The sequence below is a fragment of the Saccopteryx leptura genome, chromosome 3 (assembly GCF_036850995.1).
Source record: "Saccopteryx leptura isolate mSacLep1 chromosome 3, mSacLep1_pri_phased_curated, whole genome shotgun sequence".
NCBI lineage: Eukaryota > Metazoa > Chordata > Mammalia > Chiroptera > Emballonuridae > Saccopteryx > Saccopteryx leptura.
Genome location: NC_089505.1, coordinates 161274042 through 161296755, shown reverse-complemented (window position 1 = coordinate 161296755; position 22714 = coordinate 161274042). Strand labels below are relative to the sequence as shown.

Below are 22714 nucleotides of genomic sequence, written 5' to 3'. Positions count from 1 at the left end.
ATGGTTCAGCTATTTGCCCATACCAGTTGAAATTGAAAACCCTGTCTTATAAAAGCTGTGCTCTACACTGAGTGTGATCGCAGAATGTGCAGTTTTCACTTACTAAAAAATGGTTAATACCATTTTAACATAAATGTTACTTCCTTTATCTCAAAGAGGATAGTATAATTTTATATTGTTGGCTCACTTTGTATAAGATCATCTTACTTAGATTAAGATGTTCTTTATACTAGCTGGTAAAGGTATACACTTATTATTGGTAGTAGACAATGTACCAATTATTACTAGTATACTAAGAACTTAATAAAAGGAAAAGGGTATTTTCAGAAGTCTCTGTAATCACTCCTTGCAGAACTGTATTTTACATAAATGTCATTTGGGCGTCCCCGGGTTAGAATAAAAAGTAGAATTAGGGTCTATATTAGCATGAATAAGGTATTAAAATAGTGTTTTCAGCATGCTCATTACTTTTTAAAATTATATCTATAACTTTGTTTTCACTTGGTAGGTAGATATAGTCAATTGTATTCAACAAAATCTGTCAAAAGTTTAGTTACACTGAAAAACAAAATATTTTCACTTAGCTAATTGATATGAATGAAGATTTTGATTTGTAGTGAATGAGTATTCTATTCACAGGTATTACTAATCAAAATTTTATGTGGATATCTACAGGCCATTGCTATTTCCAGAAACAAAAAATAATCATGAATTTAGTACAAGTGATTTCAATATGATATTCAAATGGATTTTATATATACTGCTCACAAAAATTAGGGGATATTTCAAAATGAATATGAAGCGATAAAAAAAAGAAGCATTTGGCCCTGGCCAGTTGGCTCAGTGGTATAGCATTGGCCCGGCTTGTGGAAGTCCCAGGTTCGATTCCCGACCAGGGCACACAGGCAAAGTGCCCATCTGCTTGTCTACCTCTCCCCCTCTACTTCCTCTCTGTCTCTCTCTTCCCCTCCTGCAGCCAAGGCTCCATTGGAGCAACGTTGGCCCCCGGGGGCTGAGGATGGCTCCATGGCCTCTGGCACTAGAATGGTTATAGCCGCAGCAGAGCAACACCCCAGATGGGCCAAGCATTGCCCCCTGGTGGGCATGCCGGGTGGATCCTGGTTGAGCACATGCTGGGGTCTGTCTGCTGATCCCTGCTTCTCACTTTGAAAAAATACAAAAAAAAAAGTAAAAAAAAAGCATTTGATTTTTTTTTTATTAAACAAGAACATCAGAAAAGCAAATGACAATTCAAAGAAAGTTGTTCGATTATGGAAATATGATGCAAAATCAACTTTTATTTCATTGGTGAAAATGCACTATAGAAAAGGCTAAAAGTACTGGAGTATCAGCACATTCCCTGATCCTCTAATTTTTGTGAGCAGTGTATAAATATTCATTTAAACAAGTACGGTTCCATCAATTTATAATTCCTATGGTTAAGTGACTATAAGCTGTGCTATTTTGTGTGAATTTATATTACTTTGTATAAATTGCATGTATAATTTGACATAATATAAAATAATATATAATAATCATCATTATAATGTTCCTTTACTAGTTCACATTTATTGAATGCTTCCTATGTGCCAGGTACTATTTGTATGCGTCACATGAAGTCTTTCAGTTAATCTTTATTTTTTTATTTTATTTATTTTTTAACGAGAGAGAGACTGAGAGACAGAGACAGACAGACAGGAAGGGAGAAAGATAAGAAGCATCAACTCATAGTTGCGGCACCTTAGTTGTTCATTGATTACTTATACTGCCTTGACTGGTGGGCTCCAGCTGAGCCAGTTACCTCTTGCTCAAGCCAGCGACTTTGGGCTCAAGCCAGTGACCATGGGGTCATGTCTATGATCCCACACTCAAGCCAGCAATCCAGTGCTCAATCTGGATGAGCCTGAGCTCAAGCTGGCGACCTTGGGGTTTCAAATAGGTCCTCAGCATCCCAGGTTGATGCGGTATCCACTGTGCCACCACTTGATCAGGCCTTTCAGTTAATCTTTTAAAAAACCAAAGAAACTGAGGCACAAAGCAGTAAAATGTATGCCCAAGTCATATAGTAAGTGGCAAAAGCTGGAACTTAAATTCGGAACCCTTGTCCTTTATATGAACTAATATGAATATTAGAATACTGTGTTACTAATTAAAATAGCTTCATTGTTAATCTTGTACTAGAGCTCATTTTAGATATAATATGATTTAAAGGTTGTAAACATCCAACTAAGTTTTTCCTAATGACTTTTCCATTTTTAGGAAACTGCTTCTTCATTTTATTGTGCTATGTGTGGCAGGGGTTGCTGTTCACGCACAAGAACAAGGTAAGAATGTCACCTTGGCTAATTTGCTTGTAAAAAAATTCTGCTTCCAGACAAGAAAAGTATATGACTTTAAAGTCATCATAACCTTAAATTCAACATTAAATAATAATGATTAAAAATTCTACCCAGCACAATGAGATTGTAAGGGTGAAAGAAAACAATTTTGGGGGGAAATATGACCTTTAAGAAATTAGTCAGGTCTTCTGTCTGTGAAATTGCTTACATTTTTAAGCAAACTTTCTATAAAAGGGAAGTTTTGAATAGTAAAAAGGCTTTGCTTGTAACTTCATTTTAAGTGGGAATTCTTGGGGGTAGCAAACTGTGACTGAATTACCTTTGCACTTCTTGACACAACACAAGCATATATTAAATGTTCCATCTAGAGTTACATCATTAGGAAACAAAATAAAGTTTGTGTACCAGTGGGCTTCGGACTTTATTTAATTCAAATAGAGAGGTTTGAAAAATAGTTAAATAGGCCCTGGCCGGTTGGCTCAGCGGTAGAGCGTCGGCCTAGCGTGCGGAGGACCCGGGTTCGATTCCCGGCCAGGGCACACAGGAGAAGCGCCCCTTTGCTTCTCCACCCCTCCGCCTCGCCTTCCTCTCTGTCTCTCTCTTCCCCTCCCGCAGCCAAGGCTCCATTGGAGCAAAGATGGCCCGGGCGCTGGGGATGGCTCTGTGGCCTCTGCCTCAGGCGCTAGAGTGGCTCTGGTCGCAACATGGTGACGCCCAGGATGGGCAGAGCATCGCCCCCTGGTGGGCAGAGCGTCGCCCCTGGTGGGCGTGCCGGGTGGATCCCGGTCGGGCGCATGCGGGAGTCTGTCTGACTGTCTCTCCCTGTTTCCAGCTTCGGAAAAATGAAAAAAAAAAGAATGAAAAATAGTTAAATATTTTGATTTTTTTGCTTGCTAGCTAGTTGCTGTGGTAGTATGGTGATAAGAATTTCAGGGATCTATATACTACCCTAATTTATTAAACAATCTTTTTAAAAGATTTTGTATTTGCCACATAAAATCTTAATTATCAGTAATTAAAATATGAATAAGATAGTATCTCTGGCATCAAAGTGGAAAAGCAAGTGCCTTTGTCAAAGGTAAAAAAAGAATGATGAAATCAAATAAAAGAATGCTGGATCTACTGAAAATATCACCATGGGTTTCTTTTTTTTCCTCTTCTGCTTTTATCATCAGAGCTACCAAATTATTCATTCTGACAGAACCAGCTTTTCAATTCAATGAGCTGCTGTTCATTTGGTCAGTCATCCAAATAACGGTAAGAAAAAGACAAGTAAACAAAGACAAATAAATGAAGTATATGTAGGAAGAGAGAAGGCACAAAAGGAGGAGTGGTGCTCCATCTGACTGACCAAATTGAAAAGTGGACATAGATACATATTCTGTTAAACATAAGTGAATTAAAATATGTCTAGGAAGAAATTTTGTAATTGTCTTCTATGGGGAAAAGTAAATTAGCTCACATGCCACATGGAACTTTATTTTGCTTTAAGGAGTCATGAAGAGGAGAGAAACTATATCTCTTAATTTATTGTTATTATTACTGTTATTATTTCTGAGAACTTACTACATACCAGCCACTGTGGTAGTGGAATATGTATTTTCTTCACCACCACCTTATTACAGAGTGTTTATAATTATGCTCATGATAGAACTGCTGAAACCAAGATTAAGAAGAATAAAAGTACCCCAGGGTTACAGGCTAATAAATGGAAAAATCAAGACTTAAAAGCAGGTATTTTGACTGTAAAGTCTATAAATTCTTTAAAAATGAATCATCTTGAACCACAGAGAAGGAGAAGAATTGCCATTATTAATTATATATATATTTTGTGTCTTGTTCTTCATTGGTACTTTACATATATTATTCTAATGCTCATAATGAACCTGCAGGGTAGGTTTTAGAGATAAAAAAAAAAACAGGTCCAGAGCCCTGGCCAGTTGGCTCAGTGGTAGAGCATCAGCCTGGTGTGCAGGAGTCCCAGGTTCAATTCCCAGCCAGGGCACACAGGAGAAGCGCCCATCTGCTTCTCCACCCCTCCCCCTCTCCTTCCTCTCTGTCTCTCTCTTCCCCTCCCGCAGCCAAGGCTCCATTGGAGCAAAGTTGGCCTGGGCGCTGAGGATGGCTCCATGGCCTCTGCCTCAGGCCCTAGAATGGCTCTGGTTGTAACAGAGCAATGCCCCAGATGGGCAGAGCATCGCCCCCCTGGTGGGCATGCTGGGTGGATCCCAGTCGGGCACATATGGGAGTCTATCTGACTGCCTCCCGTTTCCATCTTCAGAAAAAATACAAAAAAAAACAAAAAAAAGGTTCAGAGAAGGGGCTTGCCCAGGTTCATACAGCTAAGACTTGAATTTGAATGTCCATCTCTGACAACAACAATAAAAAAAAAAATTCTTTCCACTCCACATCCTCTTTGCTGTCACCTGGTGTTTTGAGTTTAATAATTTACAAGATGTATCATTATCAAAATACCCAGACAAAGAAAGATATGAGGAACACTGAGTATTTGTGAATCGGTTTTTAAAAATAATTTAGAATCAATGAAAGGAGTAAATAAAAGAAAGACTCTCTTTCAACCTTAAGATTTTATTCATAGAATACAAAATATGCTCTTTTATTTCAGGGGAACATCATAATTTCTAGTCTTTCTTTTTATAACAATAAAATTTTATTGTGAGTGCTTAACAAAAAAAATTTAAACTTCTTTGACTTAGAAAATTGGGTACTTTTGAGCACAAAAAAAGAAATGAAAATAGTATGCTATCAGAAACTTAGAAATATTTTTCCAAAATAGATTTTTTTTTTTTGTTAAATTGGCATCATACAGTAATGTAACATTTGACCAGGAGATTAGAAAAACAGTTGCAGAGAAATTGTAATTTTATAAATATCACAAATATCATTTGCAACCTTAATTTAATACTTCTTAATATACCTATTAGAGTTAGAAATGATTCCTAATTAGATTTATCAGAAATAAATATATTTATACTTAGAGTTTTCAAAACTTTAAAAAGTGTCAAAGTAATATAAATATATACAAGGCAGGGAAAAATTGAGTTTATCATTGTTTATGTGGAAAATACAACAATAAGTAATGATACAAGAATAAACTCTGTTTACCACTGTTTGTATGGAAAGTAATACAATAATTAGTAATAATACAATAATAAACCCCGTGTTGCACATACTGACAACTGTAAGCCTACTTTTGCCCCATCCTGTAGTTTAAAAGTCAAGTTTTACTTCAAAATATAAAACAACAAACATTATCCCTTGACCTTACTCACTCCTGCAATCTTGTACCCAAACTTTCTTTTACCACCTTCTTTTGGTTTTAACCGCCATATTTCTTAATAATATGCTTATGTATTGTTTTGACTTCCGATTTTTGATGGTTAGGTTTTAACAATTTTATACTATCATATATCCTCCCTTCCCCATCTTCTTTTTGTTCTCTCAATATACCTTTATACAAGTTTTTTATTAAATTGTATTTATAATTTACCTTATCATGCATGTATGTAATTTTTTTTTACCACTGAACCATGTACATTTATATTTTCTTTCCTGTACAGTATATTTTTGTTTGTTTTGTGTTCTGTGTCACAATCACTAATACTTCTCAGCTATCCCAAGAGAATTCTAAATTTTTTTGAAAAGTATTTTTCAAATAATATACCATATACTCTAACCATTTAAATTTTTTTCTTAGACATATTCCTAGTGGAAGCTAAAATTCTCCTGTTCTACCATAGATTGGTAGTTCTCTACGTTTCCTATGGAGTTTATCTCTCTTGTCTGTGTTAGACTCAATGTCTTGGAACTCAGATTTTCTTCTTCATCATCTATTTTCTTATTTGAGTGGAGCATGACATTCAGTAGCATCCTGAAAATGTGTACTTAGGTGGCACATTTTGCACCATTGCATTTCTAAGAATGATTATTTAGTACATAGGCTTGAGGGTAGTTTGAGTGGGTATAATTTTAGGCTGTAAATAATTTCTCTCAGAAGCTTTCATCTATTGTCTTCTGCTTGCAGTTAAGAAATCTGATATTATACTAATTCTTGATTCTTTGTATGTGACCTTTCTATTTTCCTCTCTAAACTTGAGCGACTTCCTGAAATACTCTGAGCCTCATTGTCAGCAACTCTAAAGTGAAGATCATTTGTCCTTGATGTTTTAAAATTTCACAGTAATTAACCTTGATATTGGTCTTTTTTCAATTTATTGTGCTGGGCACTCAGTAGGTCCTTCCAGTATAGAAACTTTTAATTTTCTGGGAATTTTTCCTTGCTAGTTCTTTCTCTCTGATGTATCTATTTGCTCTTTCTACAAATTCTGTTGGTCATATATTGGATTTTATGGATTGAGCTCCTTATTTTTATTTAGCTCTTATTTTCCTGTTTTTGTTTTTTATTCTATTTTATAACAGATTTTCATGAGTGACTATTCCAAACATTTAAATATTTTTATTTATGCTGTGTTTAAATTTTTAAGAGCTTTCATATTTTAGTTAACTTTTTAATAAATTAGCATCTTACTCTATTTTCTTTGATGCAATATCTACTCTGAAGATGAGAATAATTTTTTTGAATTTTTCTTCTGCTCCCTGCTTTGTCTCTGTTTTCTACAAATTTTATGTTGAAAATGTTCTGTATCAGTCTCTTGTACCTATATTATCATTTAAAAGTAAGGCATTAAAAATATGCTTGGGCCTGATGGGTGTTGGCTCACTGGATAAAGCATTGATCTGGGACACTGAGATCCCAGGTTTGAGACCCCAAGGTCTGCAGCTTGAGCATGGGGTTGCCAGCTTGAGCACAGGATCATCAACATGATCTCACGGTTGCTGTCTTGGGCCCAAAGGTCACTTGGCTTAGCTGGAGCCCCTCAGTCAAAACACATATGAGAGGCAATCAATGAACACTTAAAGTGCGCAACTACGAATTGATACTTCTCATCTTTCTCTTTCTCTCTAAAAAAAAAAAGAAAAAGAAAAAGAAAAGAAAAGAAAGAAAAAAAAAGGGTTGGAGACTCTATTTGTATGGGTAGCCTTTTAACTGGTATAGTTTACATAGAGGGTGTTGAGGTTGGTATGTGTTAGCTGACCATTTTGTTGTTGGACTACAAATGTCTAAAATTATACAGTATTTTTAGAGAAAAATCCTCCAATATCAATATCTTACATATAGAATATAGTGCTGACTGCCACTGTTAGTAAAGTTGAGTGATAGAGATTTCAGCAGGGTTCAAAGAGTGCTGTCTCACCATTTAGTATGTGGATTTTAACTGAATCCCCTTATTCTCATTATGATGTTTTTATTCTATATTCTGCTATGATTAATTCAATGTTTCTACATAAGTGAGCTGGAGTCATCTGTTCTCAAAGTTTCTTATATGTACTTCCAACTTTCCCTCCCTCCCTCATTCGAAACCCCATGCCTCTCACCTGGATTCAGTGATTTGGTGCCTTCAATTCTTGAGCCTTTTCAGGATTTTGTATGTGAATTGGTCCGCCGGCCATTAGCGCCTGCCTCTGCAAGTCCTTAGTGTTCAGTTTTTTCAGCTGTGCTAATTCCTTCTTTGCTTTTCATCTTTTAAAAATTTGTTGATGTCTCTTATCTGCTGTTGTTGCTTCTATCCATTTACTTTGCCCATGTAGTTTTAAACCACATTTCCTTGTTCTCATTTTAGATACTTATCTCACTGAGCAGAGATAAGTATCTGTTTTTTGCCATGTTTTCAGTTTTTCCTTTAAGTTTTAACACAGCTAAGAAAACCCTTTTAAATATGCTATACATAAATGCAAATCTTGTACTTGTTTTATAACCAAGTTTTAGGTATAACCTAATGAATAAATGATTTAACTATAAGAAAAAAAATTACTTAGGGCTGTTTTCTGAGCATTTGGCAGATATAGATCCCTGTTCTTTTTAAATACCATCTACTTTCCTTAGCACTCTGTCACTGTTGGTGGGCTGGCTGCCCATGAAACTGCCACAGTTGCAACACCTCTCATGATAACTCACACCAAGGAAGCTGTGCGACCCATTCCCAACACACACAGCTTTCTCAGGTTCATGATCCCAAGGTATGAGAACCACATGTGTATAAATCCTTATGTGTAAAATACTCATCTCCAAGAAGAGTATTTCCTGTGAAAATTAGTCCAAAATGTATTTATTCTTCACAGAGAAGCAGCTCATTCTAGCTGCAGTAACCCCCAAGTATTTTTTGCCAAAACCCCTTATGGACACTTATTTAGAAAATTTACACACAGGTTAAAGCTTCATTTCTCATTGTATAAATAAATTTGCTTTTACCTCTTTAACCAAAATAGATATGTTGTTACCATTAAGAATAACTTAAAGTCAAGCTGCCACTTTTTACCTACTTAGTGTGATAGTTGTGCTAAAGCACAGGTGGTTTGCAGCTGGAAGTCACAGTTCTTGTCCAGAATCCAAGGCTTAGTAGCTAAGTGACCTTGAGCAAGCTCCTAACATAGTCTGAGCCTTATTGTCAGCAACTCTAAAGTCAACATAATAGTTGTTCTGACTACATAGGATTGTTGTGTGGGTCAAATGAAATAACACATGTAAAGTGCTCAGCATGCCTGTTAGGAGATGAATGCACAAGAACTTTTAGTAGGAAAAGAATATTCCAGATCCTTTTTTCCCCATGTATTTATAATATTAAAAAATAAGTAAATAAAACCAAATAGTTGGTTCTAAACTACTTTCTTTAGCTCTCTAACTCAGTGAACTGGCAACCAGGAAGCCTGTCTTTGAGTCGACACTCTGGCACTGACCAACTATTGGGATTAGACTACAGAGAACAATAAAAAGTGGATATTGGGCAATTATCTAGATAATTTAGTCAAACTGAGTAAATGTGCAAGAAAAGGAAGAGTATATTGAGACCTATATGATCTTTCTTGTTTACAACTTTGATAATTTTATTTTAAACAATCATTTTATTTTATTTTTTATTTCTGCAAACTATATAGAAAGAATATAGCCTTGGAGACTTAGCTGACCCAGGAATATGAAATTTTTAAACAGAATTCATTAAAATTAAGTTCTATATTAATTTAGATCTTTATTAGAAGTTAACACTAATTTTTATACTCTAAGTATTATTCTGTACATTTTATTGAAAATTGGATAACTTTTTAAAACATCTTTTCAGCTATTAATTACTAAGAAATGTAAAATCTTACATTTTGAGGGGTAGACATAGTACCTCCCTGCTCTTCCAATTTGTGATAAAAATATTGTTGGTATTGACAGGTAAAATGATTCTTTAGTTTTCCGTACTTGTAAAACAAATGTAACCATTGGTTCTCCTGTGTCTATATCTTTAGGCATATGCTATACTCCACCACAGAGTCAATTATATAGCCACTGGATCTAGTGTCAAACTTGGGTAGAAGTCATAGTTTTATTATATGCTGAGACTTGATTTCGTCTTTTTCCTTCCGTCATTCACTTTCTTCCTCTCCCCATTTCCTGTCTTTCTTTCCTTCCTTCCACCTCTCTCTCTAATTCCCTCTTTCTTTAATTCTGATTAGTGATAATATAACCATTGCTACTTGCTATATAAGTTGCAAATGAAAGACAAGCAAGGTTGACATGTTTGTGTCTGCATCTCAGCATCAGTCATGCAGGCTTAGAAGACTGATTTTATTAGCACACTACGAGAGAAACTACTTGTCATTAGTGTTTAACAAAACAACAACAAACAAAAATTGCACTGAAGGCTTTGAAAGGCAAGTTTCAGTTCTTTATTATACATGTCACATGTGGGATTGAGTGCCATAGTGAAAAGGGTGAAAAAGAATGGTTTGAAAAAATTGAATCTGAATGGAGGCTCTACCGATCATTCACATTACTTGACAGTTTTGCAGTCAGGCCACCTTACTGCTCACAATTATAAGGATCTTCTTAAACATGCTAATCTGCTCAGACTCAGAAACTGTATCATACACACAGTCTCATGCAAAAATCAATGCAAAAATTATTTTAGAACGAAGTCAGAATCTCTTAATCAGGGAGTGAAAGGATGGAAAGTGGTAAAAAGATTTTTTTAAAGCGGGTCATCCACAGCCTGAAAGAGCATGGATACCTCATTCTTGTTTAATGGTTCCTTTTTTACTTCTAGGATGAACTCTTTTGCTGAGAATATAATTCATTTTTTCTACATTCTGAATTTTTCTGTTCTGATCCTCACATTTTTATCACCTTTGACATTCAGCATAAACTAAAAAAAAAGAAAAGCTTAGTAAGACGTGAAACTAGAAATGCAGATGGAGATTAGATCACTAAGGGCCTGAGGGCTGAAATCAGAAGTTTGAGTTTTGAACCAAAAGCTGTGAGAACTACTGATTTGTTATAGAAAGGGGTGTCATGAACTAAGTGTTCATTTTCTTCTGCACTTTAGAAGGGCTTCTCAAACAGCAGTAATTCAACAAGGGTGTATTATTAGAGGCCAAGGAATCTATCAGGATGCAAACATTATCATTTGAATGAGAGTAAAGAGAGCCCAACTAAGTCTCATGTTGGACTTGGTGACTGAAATGATATGGAGAATGGGTAGAAAGGAAGTATCAAAGATGATTACTCGGTTTCTGTGTTAGATGATAGGGTTGATTAATTCATTCAAGCAATATTTACTGTGTTGTTTTAGTCATTGTTCTATATGTTGGGATATATCAGTAAAACAAGATGAAGTCCCACTCTCTGGACTTCCACTTCCACTAGGGAGCTAAGCAATAGGAAAGTATATCTATATCTATTTATTTATCTATCTATCTACCTACCTACTTACTTATCATCTATCTATCTCATTTTCCCAAAATTTAAATTCTATAAAGAAAGAATGAAGCATAGTAAGACATTAGAGAGTTAGAGAGTTATGGGAGCAAGGAGGGTGACTATTTTATATTTTAGGTAGTGTGGTCAGGGCAGGCCTCTCTGAAATGGTCACAGTTGAGCCTAGATCTGAATGAATTAAGCAAAGTGAATAATATGTGCAAACACCAAAATTAAAAATGTATTTTGTGGGTTTAAGGAGTAGAAAGGACCAGTTTAGCTGGAGCCAAGTAAGGTAGGATAAAATGAAAGGAGATGAGATCAGAGAGGTAAGAAGGGAGCTGATGATGTAACTTTGACACACCATGTGAAAAGATTGGTTTGGATTGCTAGTGTAATAGGAAGCCATTGGAAAACTATGTTCAGGAGAGTGGTGTGATATAATTTACACTATAAAAAATTACTCTGGCAGCTTGTTGTGGTCGTGGAGCTCTTCACTGATAGAGGCACTAAAGTAAGGGGAACAAATTTGGGGGAAATATATAAATTGATTGGAAGTGCTTATGCGATATCTAATATTTACTGGGTAAATTCAGTAGACAATTGGACATGCAAGTCCAGAAGAGAGGTTTTGTGAGTCAGCATATGTGGTTATTAAAACCATGGTTTGGATGAAGTCATTAGGCTTGGTGTTTACAGTAAAAAGGAGACGTTGTCTTGGTGACACCATAATTTATTCTACATACGAAAAGAAAATAGGGATCCTGGCTTGTTGGCTCAGTGGTAGAGTGTCAGCCCGGCATGGAAGTCCCAGGTTTTATTCCCAGTCAGGGGCACACAGAAGTGCCCATTTGCTTCTCCACCACTCCCCCTTTCACTTCTCTCTCTCTCTCTCTCTCTCTCTCTCTCTTCCCCTCCTGCAGCCAGGGCTCGATTGGAGCGAGTTGGATCTGGGTGCTGAGGATGGCTCCATGGCCTCTGCCTAAGGTTCTAAGAGCTCTGTTGCTGAGCTAGAGAGCAGCGGCCCTGATAGGCAGAGCATTGCCCCCTAGTAGGCTTACTGGGTGGATCCCAGTTGGGGCACATGCGTGAGTCTGTCTCTCTGCATCCCCTCCTCTCACTGGATAAAAAAAAAAAAGGAAAGAAAATAGGTGAAGGAGAGAGATAGTTGATCCTGCTGTAGGTAACATGTGCTTCCTGAAAGTTGTCATGCTAAACGGTTGGCTCTAGAGGACTGCTTGTGTTCACATTCTGCCTCTGCACTTCCTAGTTTGGTGACTTTGTGAAAATTGTTTCAATTCTTTGTGTTAGTTTTCAAATTATCAGATGGGATTAATAATAATGCCTACCTCCTCTTGTCTCTGTGAGAATTATGTGGCTTAATACAGTAAAGTTCTTAGACTTGTGCTTGGTACATAGAGAGAATTTAATAACTGCTGCTATTATTCTTTTTCTTAGAAAAATGCAAAGCACTGAATAAAGTGTCTCATTGATAATCAACATTCTTTAGTCGGTAACTGATTTCCTTAGTAACACAAACTAGATTGGTTTTGTGTTTAAGGTTATTCTTGAAACAACTTATCATAGGCAGCTAAGTATTTTCTTGCTGAGTGCATTGGTACTGAATGCACTGGTATCTAACTTTAACCTCAAATTTACATTTTGGTAATATTCAAGGCCAGGCCTAAATTAATACTAGAGTCCTCAGATAGAAGTCTTTTTTTATTTTTTTCTCTTCTATTTTTTCAACCCCTCTCCTCTATGCTTTCTATCTTAACAGTTCTCTATTTTCTACTCTCTCTTCTATCAATATATGCTCAAAGCACTTATTAAACATATTCACACTAAGATATGAAAACTTTAAACTAGGATAAAAATGAAATTTTAACTCCAGTACCAACTCTGGTGGCCACCTAGAGAACCTTCCCCACTGTGAGATTTCTGTGGGGGAGAACAGTCCTGCCATGCTTATTGAGGCTTGCCAAGGGAGAGGTAAGGTGGTGTAGAGAATGCAGGAGCTGTGAGGCAGCATGGAGGCACCAAGATTGTAGACTTTGAAATCAGACTGATTTGGCTCAAATCTATTTCTACTACTTATCAGCTGTGTGACCTTGACCAAGTTATTTAATCTCTCTGGGCCTTGGATTTTTAATCTGTGAAATGGGGTATAGACTTTAAGTATAAACTTGAAACTCATTTCTGTTTATGGATATCACACAAAAGAAACAAAGTAAATGAAATAATAAAACTGAAAACTCCATTTTCAGCAAAACTAGGGGACTTATATAATCTGAAAACTCCACAAATATGCTGAGCAAAGCAAATTCCATGTGGAGTAAAGTGAATGGTAAGATGTCAGATAGCACCAGCAAAAACAAACTTCCTAAAAGTGCGGAGCCCACCCTGAACTGAATCTTCAGCTCTTGTACAAAACAGGTGCCACAGGTTCTGGGAAGGACAGAAGCTTCCCAAAGGATGTACAAGAAAGAAGTACAGATAATACCTAAATGGCTAATTAGGGACAGATTTCAGAAAATACAAAAATCAATGCCCTGAGATAAAGGATTCATTCTGAAGCACACACCAATGAGAACAGGTACAGGGAAAGTAAAGTTAGGAATTGTGAGCATGACAGGCTGTAGAAGTCCCCCTGGTCTAGGATTGGTTCAGAGAAGAAAGTGGGGCTATATCAAGTAGCCATTTGAGAAGGAAACTGGTAATGCTGGTTTATGTTTTGAGATTTGGAATGCATGGCCCTTGGTCTTCTCCCACAGGCATCCTTCTATAAATTGTTGGGCTGTGAAATACTAAGTAACTATAAGCAGTTGGCAGAGAATAAATAGAAAGATGCAACAAGGTGAAATGTAGATAAAAGCGGCAAAAATGAGATTGCATACATAAAAAATCACCTCTGTAAAAGAAGATTATAAAGCAAAATATAAGAACTCAGAAAAAATAGGCCCTGGCCGGTTGGCTCAGTGGTAGAGCGTCGGCCTGGTGCGCGGGGACCCGGATTTGATTCCTGGCCAGGGCACATAGGAGAAGCGCCCATTTGCTTCTCCACCCCCCCCCTCCTTCCTCTCTGTCTCTCTCTTCCCCTCCCGCAGCCAAGGCTCCATTGGAGCAAAGATGGCCCGGGCGCTGGGGATGGCTCCTTGGCCTCTGCCCCAGGCGCTAGAGTGGCTCTGGTCATGGCAGAGCGATGTCCCAGAGGGGCAGAGCATCGCCCCCTGGTGAGCAGAACCTCGCCCCTGGTCGGGCGCATGCGGGAGTCTGTCTGACTGTCTCTCCCCATTTCCAGCTTCAGAAAAATACAAAAAAAAAAAAAAAAAAAGGAACTCAGAAAAAATGATGGCAAGACATTAAAAGAATATGAATTACAAGTTATCAAACTCATAAGAAAGTAGTGGGGAAAATCATTTTATAGAGCAAGAGGCTATTGGAAGGAGCACAGACTAGACACTGTAGGAAACAGAGTAAAGATAGAAGTGAGAAAGTCAAACCAGTGGAACTGAAGATAAAGAACATATTTCAAAAAGATTACAGCAAAATTATCCTAATAAAATCACTGCACTTCAGAGATAAAGAACCTCTCTTTTTGGCATGCTGGTAAAAAAAAAATCAAATCACTTAAAAGGAGAAAAAATAATAGCTGATTTCCAATTTTTCTATTCTAACATTCAATAACTAGTGATGGTAGAACCATATCTAGAAGATATTCAAAGAAATAATATGTTTGCAAAGAATTTTTATCTAATAAAAATCAAGGTATGAGGTTACCAACAAACAATTCTACAAAGTCAAACACTTGGGAAATGTTTCCATAAACTCTTCTTGAGGAAACTCATAGAGGATAAACTTCAGCAAAGAGGAAATGACTGAGGAACTACTGTGAAGATTGCTTCTATTCATCAGAAAACATTGTGGGACCAGAACAGACTATAAATGCCATGTGAACTCACAATGTTGGAATGGTACAACCACCAAAACATAGAAGAGGGAAAAGGACAGGCAATAGATACTATTCCCTTATCACAATGCTATTAAGTCAGAACTTAAAAATAAAACCAGAAATTGAAAAAAAAGGCCTTCCAACTGCAAATTTTAAATTTTTTAATTAAATCATCTGGATCAATGGGAAAAACAGGTAAATGTTACATAGTTTCTAGAAAAACAACAGAAATGAAAATAGTACATATAAAAATCTATATTATACATCTAAAGCAATACTCAGAAAATTTATAGCTTCAATGCTGTAAATGAAAAAATTAAGTACTGAGGAGTGACGTCAGAGAAATGGCGCCGTGAGGAGTGCTCCCGATACCTCTCCCCAAAATTTCAACAAGTTCTTCAACCTGTGACAGAAAAATCTATCCTTGGAGCATCTGGAAGTCCCACACACTGAACACGAAGGTATGGTCAAGTGAAAAATTGACTAAATATATAATCAACCCTGTAGGAAATAAAGAAAGAAACACTCCACCTTCCTCACTAACCTGAGCAAAGGCTGCTTTCACTTGGAACTGAGAGAGAGTGAAGGCTGAGGGCGTGGAGGGAGCCAGGCTGCGGCACAGATATCCAAGCTGAGGAAAGAGTGTGCCTGTGGTGACTCAACCCACGCGAGCTAACGACCGTGCCCAACCCGGCAAAGGCAGGCAAGAGGCAGCCGCCATTAGCCCCGATGTCCTGGCCGGCAAGTGCGGATAGAATGTGAGAGATTTCTCTTAGCACCCGGGAGTGGGCGCCCGTGTTCCTGGACAGAGGGGCAGGGGCAGAGACTTATGCGTAGGCTGCAACTAGAGTCTCAGTGGAATCCCTGCTCCCCCAACAACAGCACGCGGGGAGTGCGCGAAAGCGAATTTCCCTATACCCAAACTTCTCCGGGTTGGCGGGCACCTCTGCCAGGCTAACAAAGCACATTCCCAGGGAAGAAAAAATATGGAAGAGCTAGGGGAAGGGGCGCGCAAGCAGCTTGCAGTCTGTCTCTGGAGCAGATCTGCAGATCCAATAGATGAAATTAGCTTAACCCACAGTCTGCTCATCTCCCAACTGACTTACACGGCTCTGTCAAGATCTCTCTCAGTTCAGTGATCTAAGACAAGAGGCGTGATATTTTTTTAGTGCCTCTTGCTCGGCATGTAGGGGCGGGGGCAACTTCCAGTCAGCCGATACAGGGTGAAAAACACATTCCTATGGAACAAACCTCAGCGAACACTGCAGAAGTTAGATAAAATAAGCTGTAGGCTTTTTAACAAGGAAGAAGCCTGCAGGAAACAATCCCATGGAACACTAAGGCAAATTTAACTAGATATACCTGGGGAACTGAACAGAAGTCAACACGCCCCCCTACCTGCTTAAGCTGGTGGCTCTGATTGGCAGAGCTTTCATACTCAGGGCTGCACGTTAAAAAGAGGGATTTGGCAGCTTTTAAGACCTCCTGTTCTGCAGACAGCGACAAGGGCATTCTCTTCCCTGCCAAAACAGGTTACAAAGTGCAAAAAGCCTGGGGAGAGTGGTCCCACAGAGTGCTGACGCATACTGGACACGCCAGGAGGCTCATAGAAAGACACCTTGAGAGCAATCGGCTCCCAGCCCTGCCTGATTACGCTGGCAGCTCTGACTGACAGAGCCTTACTCAGAGCCCTGCACTGAGTGGTGATAGAGTGGGAATTGGCCAGCTCTTTGAGCCTCTTACTCTCCAAGCAGAGGCAGTGGCAACCTCATAGCTGGATCATCAAGCTGCTAATTTAAGAAGGAGAGACTAGGAGAGAGGCGCTGAGAAAACGGACTCTCCCATTGTTAGAGCCTGCAAATGCTAACAAGCCCCAACTACCAACGAGACTGAAGCCTAATATATGACATCGCCATAGAGACACATCAACAGCAAATCTCTACCTAAGTGTGCCACAGGGGCAGAGCCTGGGGTACAGAGCTACCGACCAGGAAGAGGGAGAGGAAAGAAAAAGGAAGAAGATAACCTCTCAAAATCAAGAAAATCCACAGACTTTATAACTTTTTCCACTTTTTTTTTTGTTTCTTTCATCTTCTTTATTATTTTTTTCTTCCACCTTGGTCCTTTCATTCTCTGCCCATCTTATTTTTTTCTCTTCTTGAACTACATTACCCATAAGTGTTACACATTTTTTCCTTTCTTCTTCCTTTCTCTCTATGAGGGTTACACTCCAAAACTTAACTTTTTTTTCTTTCTTTTTTCCTTTTTCTTCTTTTCTTTTTTTTTCTTTTTCTTTTTTCTCCCTCTCTATTAGTTTCTTCTTTTCTCCTTTACTTTTCCTCTCATTCGATCTCATTCACAAATTATTTTATTTGAGAATCAAATTTTTTCTCTGTGGCATTTTGGGTGCTTTTTACTTTGCTTTTTAACTCATTAGCATTCCCCCAACCCCAGCTCTCCATTCTATCTAGTTTTTGTTCCACTTCATACAATAGTATTTATTTTCTTTTTCCTGTTTTCCTCTTATCCCTTTCATTATATTTCTCAGTTGACTATCATTTACAAGCAAATCATTTTATTCTTGATCCAAATTTTTTTCTTTTTTGCATTTTGTGGGTCCCTACCTTCTTTTTTGCCCTTTATTGATTCTTGCCAACTCAGGCCCTCCAATACAGGTAGTTTTTGTTCCATTTAGCACAATATAATTCACAGTTTTTCATGGTATTTTCTCAAGGAGGAAGGAAAAAGAGAAAAAAAAATAAATATTTTTTCCTTTTTTTTCTTTTTTTACTTTTTATTCTTTATTATCATTAGTTCTATTAACAAAACAACCCTCAGATGGCATTAATGAAAAGGAAATCGAATATCATGGATACAAAAGACAGAGATATAGCACAGATAGATGAGGAAAAAATCTATGGAGAAAAAATTTAATATATTGGAAACCTTGGAGCTAAATGACAGAGAATTTAAAATAGAAATCCTAAAAATACTCAGAGATATACAACAAAACACAGAAAGGCAATTTAGGGAGCTCAAAAAACAACTCAATGAACACAAAGAATATATTACCAAGGAAATTGAAACTATGAAAACAAATCAAACAGATAAAAAACTCAATTCATGAACTGAAAAATGAGATAATAAGCTTAGCAAATAGGACAGGCCAGATAGAAGGTAGGATTAGTGACATAGAAGACAAGCAACTTGAGGCACAACAGAGAGAAGAAGAGACAGACTCAAAAATTTAAAAAAATGAAAAAGCCCTATAGGAATTGTCTGATTCCATCAAAAAGACTAACATAAGAGTAATAGGTATATCAGAAGGAGAAGAGAGAGAAAATGAAATGGAGAACATACTCAAACAAATAATAGATGAGAACTTCCCAAGCCTTTGGAAAGAATTAAAGCCTCAAATTCAAGAAGCAAACAGAACACCGAGTTTTCTTAACCACAACAAACCTACTCCAAGGCACATCATAATGAAATTGGCACAAACCAGCAACAACAACAAAAATTCTCAAGGCAGCCAGGGAAAAGAAGAATACAACATATAAAGGAAGGCCTATTAGATTATCATCAGATTTCTCAGCAGAAACTCTACAAGCTAGAAGAGAGTGGATTCCAATATTTAAAGTTCTGAAAGAGGGGAACTTTCAACCAAGAATACTATACCCATCAAAGCTATCCTTCAAATATGAAGGAGAAATAAAAACATTCACAGATACAGAAAAGATGAGGGAATTTATCATTAGAAAACCCTCACGCCAGGAAATAATAAAGGGGGTTTTCCAACCAGATACAAAGAACAAAACAAAACAAAACCACAAGTAAAATCTCCACCAAGAACACAATAAAACCAAATTTAAACTGTGACAACAAAAACCAAAAAAAAGGGGGAGAGGACGGAGATTAACAGTAGCAAAGAACAATGGAGTGCAGAAGCACTCATAAGATAGTGTACTACAATGAACATGGTAGGTACCCTTTTCATTACTTAATGGTAACCACCCCTGAAAAAAAACACTACAGAATCACATGACTTAAAAAAGGTAACAACAGAGAAAGAAATATAGATTACAACCAAACAAAAACAAAGGATAGAAAAACAAAAGAATCAAACAAGATACAAAACTAACAGAAAGCAATTTATAAAATGGCAATAGGGAACCCACAAGTGTCAATAATTACACTAAATGAAATGGATTAAACTCACCAATAAAAAGGCACAGAGTACCAGAATGGATTAAAAAAGAAAATCCAACTGTATGCTGCCTACAAGAAACACATCTAAGCAACAAGGATAAAAACAAATTAAAAGTGAAAGGCTGGAAAACAATACTCCAAGCAAATAATACCCAAAAAAAAGCAGGTGTAGCAATACTCATATCTGATAATACTGACTACAAGACAGCAAAAGTATTCAGAGACAAAAGTGGTCATTTTATAATGATTAAGGGGACACTGAATCAAGAAGACATAACACTTCTTAATATATATGCACCAAACCAAGGAGCACCAAAATATATAAGACAGCTACTGATTGACCTAAAGACAAAAACTGACAAAAATACAATCATATTTGGAGACCTCAATACGCTGCTGATGGCTCTAGATTGTTCATCCAAACAGAAAATCAATAAAGATATATTGGCCTTAAACGAAACACTAGAGCAATTTGATATGATAGACATCTACAGGACATTTCATCCCAGAGTGACAGAGTATATATTTTTCTCTAGTATACATGGAACATTCTCAAGAATTGACCATATGCTGGGCCACAAAAATAACATCAGCAAATTCAGAAAAATTGAAATTGTACAAAGCATATTTTCTGATCACAAAGCCTTGAAACTAGAATTTAACTGCAAAAAAGAGGGAAAGAACCCCACAAAAATGTGGAAACTAAACAACATACTTTTAAAAAATGAGTGGGTCAAAGAGGAAATAAGTGCAGAGATCGAAAGATATATACAGACAAATGAAAATGACAATACGACATATCAGAATCTATGGGATGCAGCAAAAGCAGTAATAAGAAGGACGTTCGTATCACTTCAGGCCATTGTGAACAAACAAGAGAGAGCCCAAGTAAACCACTTAACTTCACACCTTAAGGAACTAGAAAAAGAAGAACAAAATAACCCAAAACAAGCCGAAGAAAGGAAATAATAAAAATCAGAGCAGAAATAGATGAAATAGAGAACAGAAAAACTATAGAAACAATTAATAAAACAAGGAGCTGATTCTTTGAAAAGATCAACAAAATTGACAAACCCTTGACAAGACTCACCAAGGAAAAAAGAGAAAGGACTCATAAACAAAATCCAAAATGAATGAGGAGAAATCACCACAGACATCATAGATATACAAAGAATTATTGTAGAATACTATGAAAAACTTTATGCCAACAAATTCAACAATCTAGGAAAAATGAATAAATTCCTAGAACAATACACCTTCCCAGACTGAGTCATAAAGAAGAAGAAAGCCTAAACAGACCAATTAGAAGGGAGGAAATAGAAAAAACTATTAAAAGCCTCCCCAAAAATAAAAAGTCCAGGCCCAGGTGGTTATACTAGTGAATTCTATCAAACATTCAAAAAAGACTTGATTCCTATTCTACTCAAAGTCTTCCAAAAAATTGAAGAAGAAGCAATACTTCCAAAAACATTTTATGAGGCCAACATAATCCTCATACTGAAACCTGGCAAGGATGGCACAAAAAAAGAAAACTACAGACCAATATCTCTAATGAATACAGATGCTAAAATACCAAACAAAATACTAGCAAATTAAATACAACAACATATTAAAAAAATAATACATCATGATCAAGTGGGATTCATCCCCAAATCTCAAGGATGGTTCAACATACTAAAACGGTTAACGTAATACACCATATCAACAAAACAAAAAACAAAAATCACATGATCTTATCAATAGATGCAGAAAAGGCTCTTGATAAAATACAACACAACTTTATATTTAAGACACTCAACAAAATGGGTATAGAAGGAAAATATCTCAACATGATAAAGGCCATATATGATAAACCATCGGCTAACATCATATTAAATGGCATAAAACTGAGGACTTTCCCCCTTAAATCAGGAACAAGACAGGGTTGTCTACTCTCTCCACTCTCATTTAACGTGGTGCTGGAAGTTCTAGCCCGAGCAATCAGACAAGATAAAGAAATAAAAGGCATCCATATCAGAAAAGAAGAAGTAAAGGTATCACTTTTTGCAGATGATATGATCTTATACATCAAAAACCCCAAAGACTCCACAAAAAGATTACTAGAAACAATAAACCAATAAAGTAAGGTTGCAGGATACAAAATTAATATACAAAAGTCCATAGCCTTTCTATATGCCAACAATGAAACATTAGAAAACAAACTCAAAAAAATAATCCCCTTCACAATTGCAACAATAAAAATAAAATACCTAGGAATAAACATAACAAAAAATGTAAAGGACATATATAATGAAAACTACAAAGCATTGTTAGGGAAATTGAAAAAATACAATGAAATGGAAAAATATTTCTTTTTCTTGGATAGGAAGAATAAATATAATCAAAATGACCATATTACCCAAAGCAATATACAAATTTAATGCAATTACCATCAAAATTCCAATGACATTTTTTAAAGAAATGGAACAAAAAAAATCATCATATTTATATGGAAGGATAAAAACCTCCAAATAGCCAAAGCAATTCTAAGGAAAAAGAATGAAGTTGGGGCATTACAATACATGACTTCAAATTATATTATAGAGCCACAACAATAAAAACAGCATAGTATTGGCAGAAAAATAGACACTCAGATCAATGGAACAGAATAGAAAGTCCAGAAATAAAACCACAATATATATGGTCAAATAATTTTTGATAAAGGGGCCAACAACACGCAATGGAGAAAAGAAAGCCTCTTCAACTATGGTGCTGGGGAAACTGGAAAGCCACATGCAAAAGAATGAAACTCGACTACAGTTTGTCCCCTTGTACTAAAATTAATCCAAAATGGATAAAAGACCTAAATATAAGACCTGAAACAATAAAGTACATAGAAGAAAACATAGGTACTAAACTCATGGTTTTAAAGAGCATTTTATGAATTTGACTCCAAAGGCAAGGGAAGTGAAGGCAAAGATAAATGAATGGGACTACATCAGACTAAGAAGGTTTTGCTCAGCAAGAGAAACTGATAACAAAATAAACAGACAGCCAACTAAATGGGAAATGATATTTTCAAACAACAGCTCAGATAAGGGCCTAATATCCAAAATATACAAAGAACTCATAAAACTCAACAACAAACAAACAAACAAACAATCCAATAAAAAAATGGGAAGAGGACATGAACAGACACCTCTCCCAGGAAGAAATACAAATGGCCAACAGATATATGAAAAGATGCTCATCTTCATTAGTTATTAGAGAAATGCAAATCAAAATATAATGTGATACCACCTCACACCTATTAGATTAGCTATTATCAACACGACAGGTAATAGCAAATGTTGGAGAGGCTGTGGAGAAAAAGGAACCCTCATTCACTGTTGGTGGGAATGTAAAGTAATGCAACCATTA

General features: G+C 36.6%; 1 protein-coding gene across 1 annotated transcript in view; it reads left to right on the top strand.

The window, feature by feature from the left end:
* Positions 1-22714, top strand: part of COL24A1 (collagen type XXIV alpha 1 chain) — a 383490-nt gene that overhangs the window by 9580 nt on the left and 351196 nt on the right. Inside the window, exon 3 of the mRNA XM_066372218.1 lies at positions 2260-2324. Coding sequence (XP_066228315.1) covers positions 2260-2324 — 65 coding nt within the window. The remainder of the gene's footprint in view (positions 1-2259; positions 2325-22714) is intronic.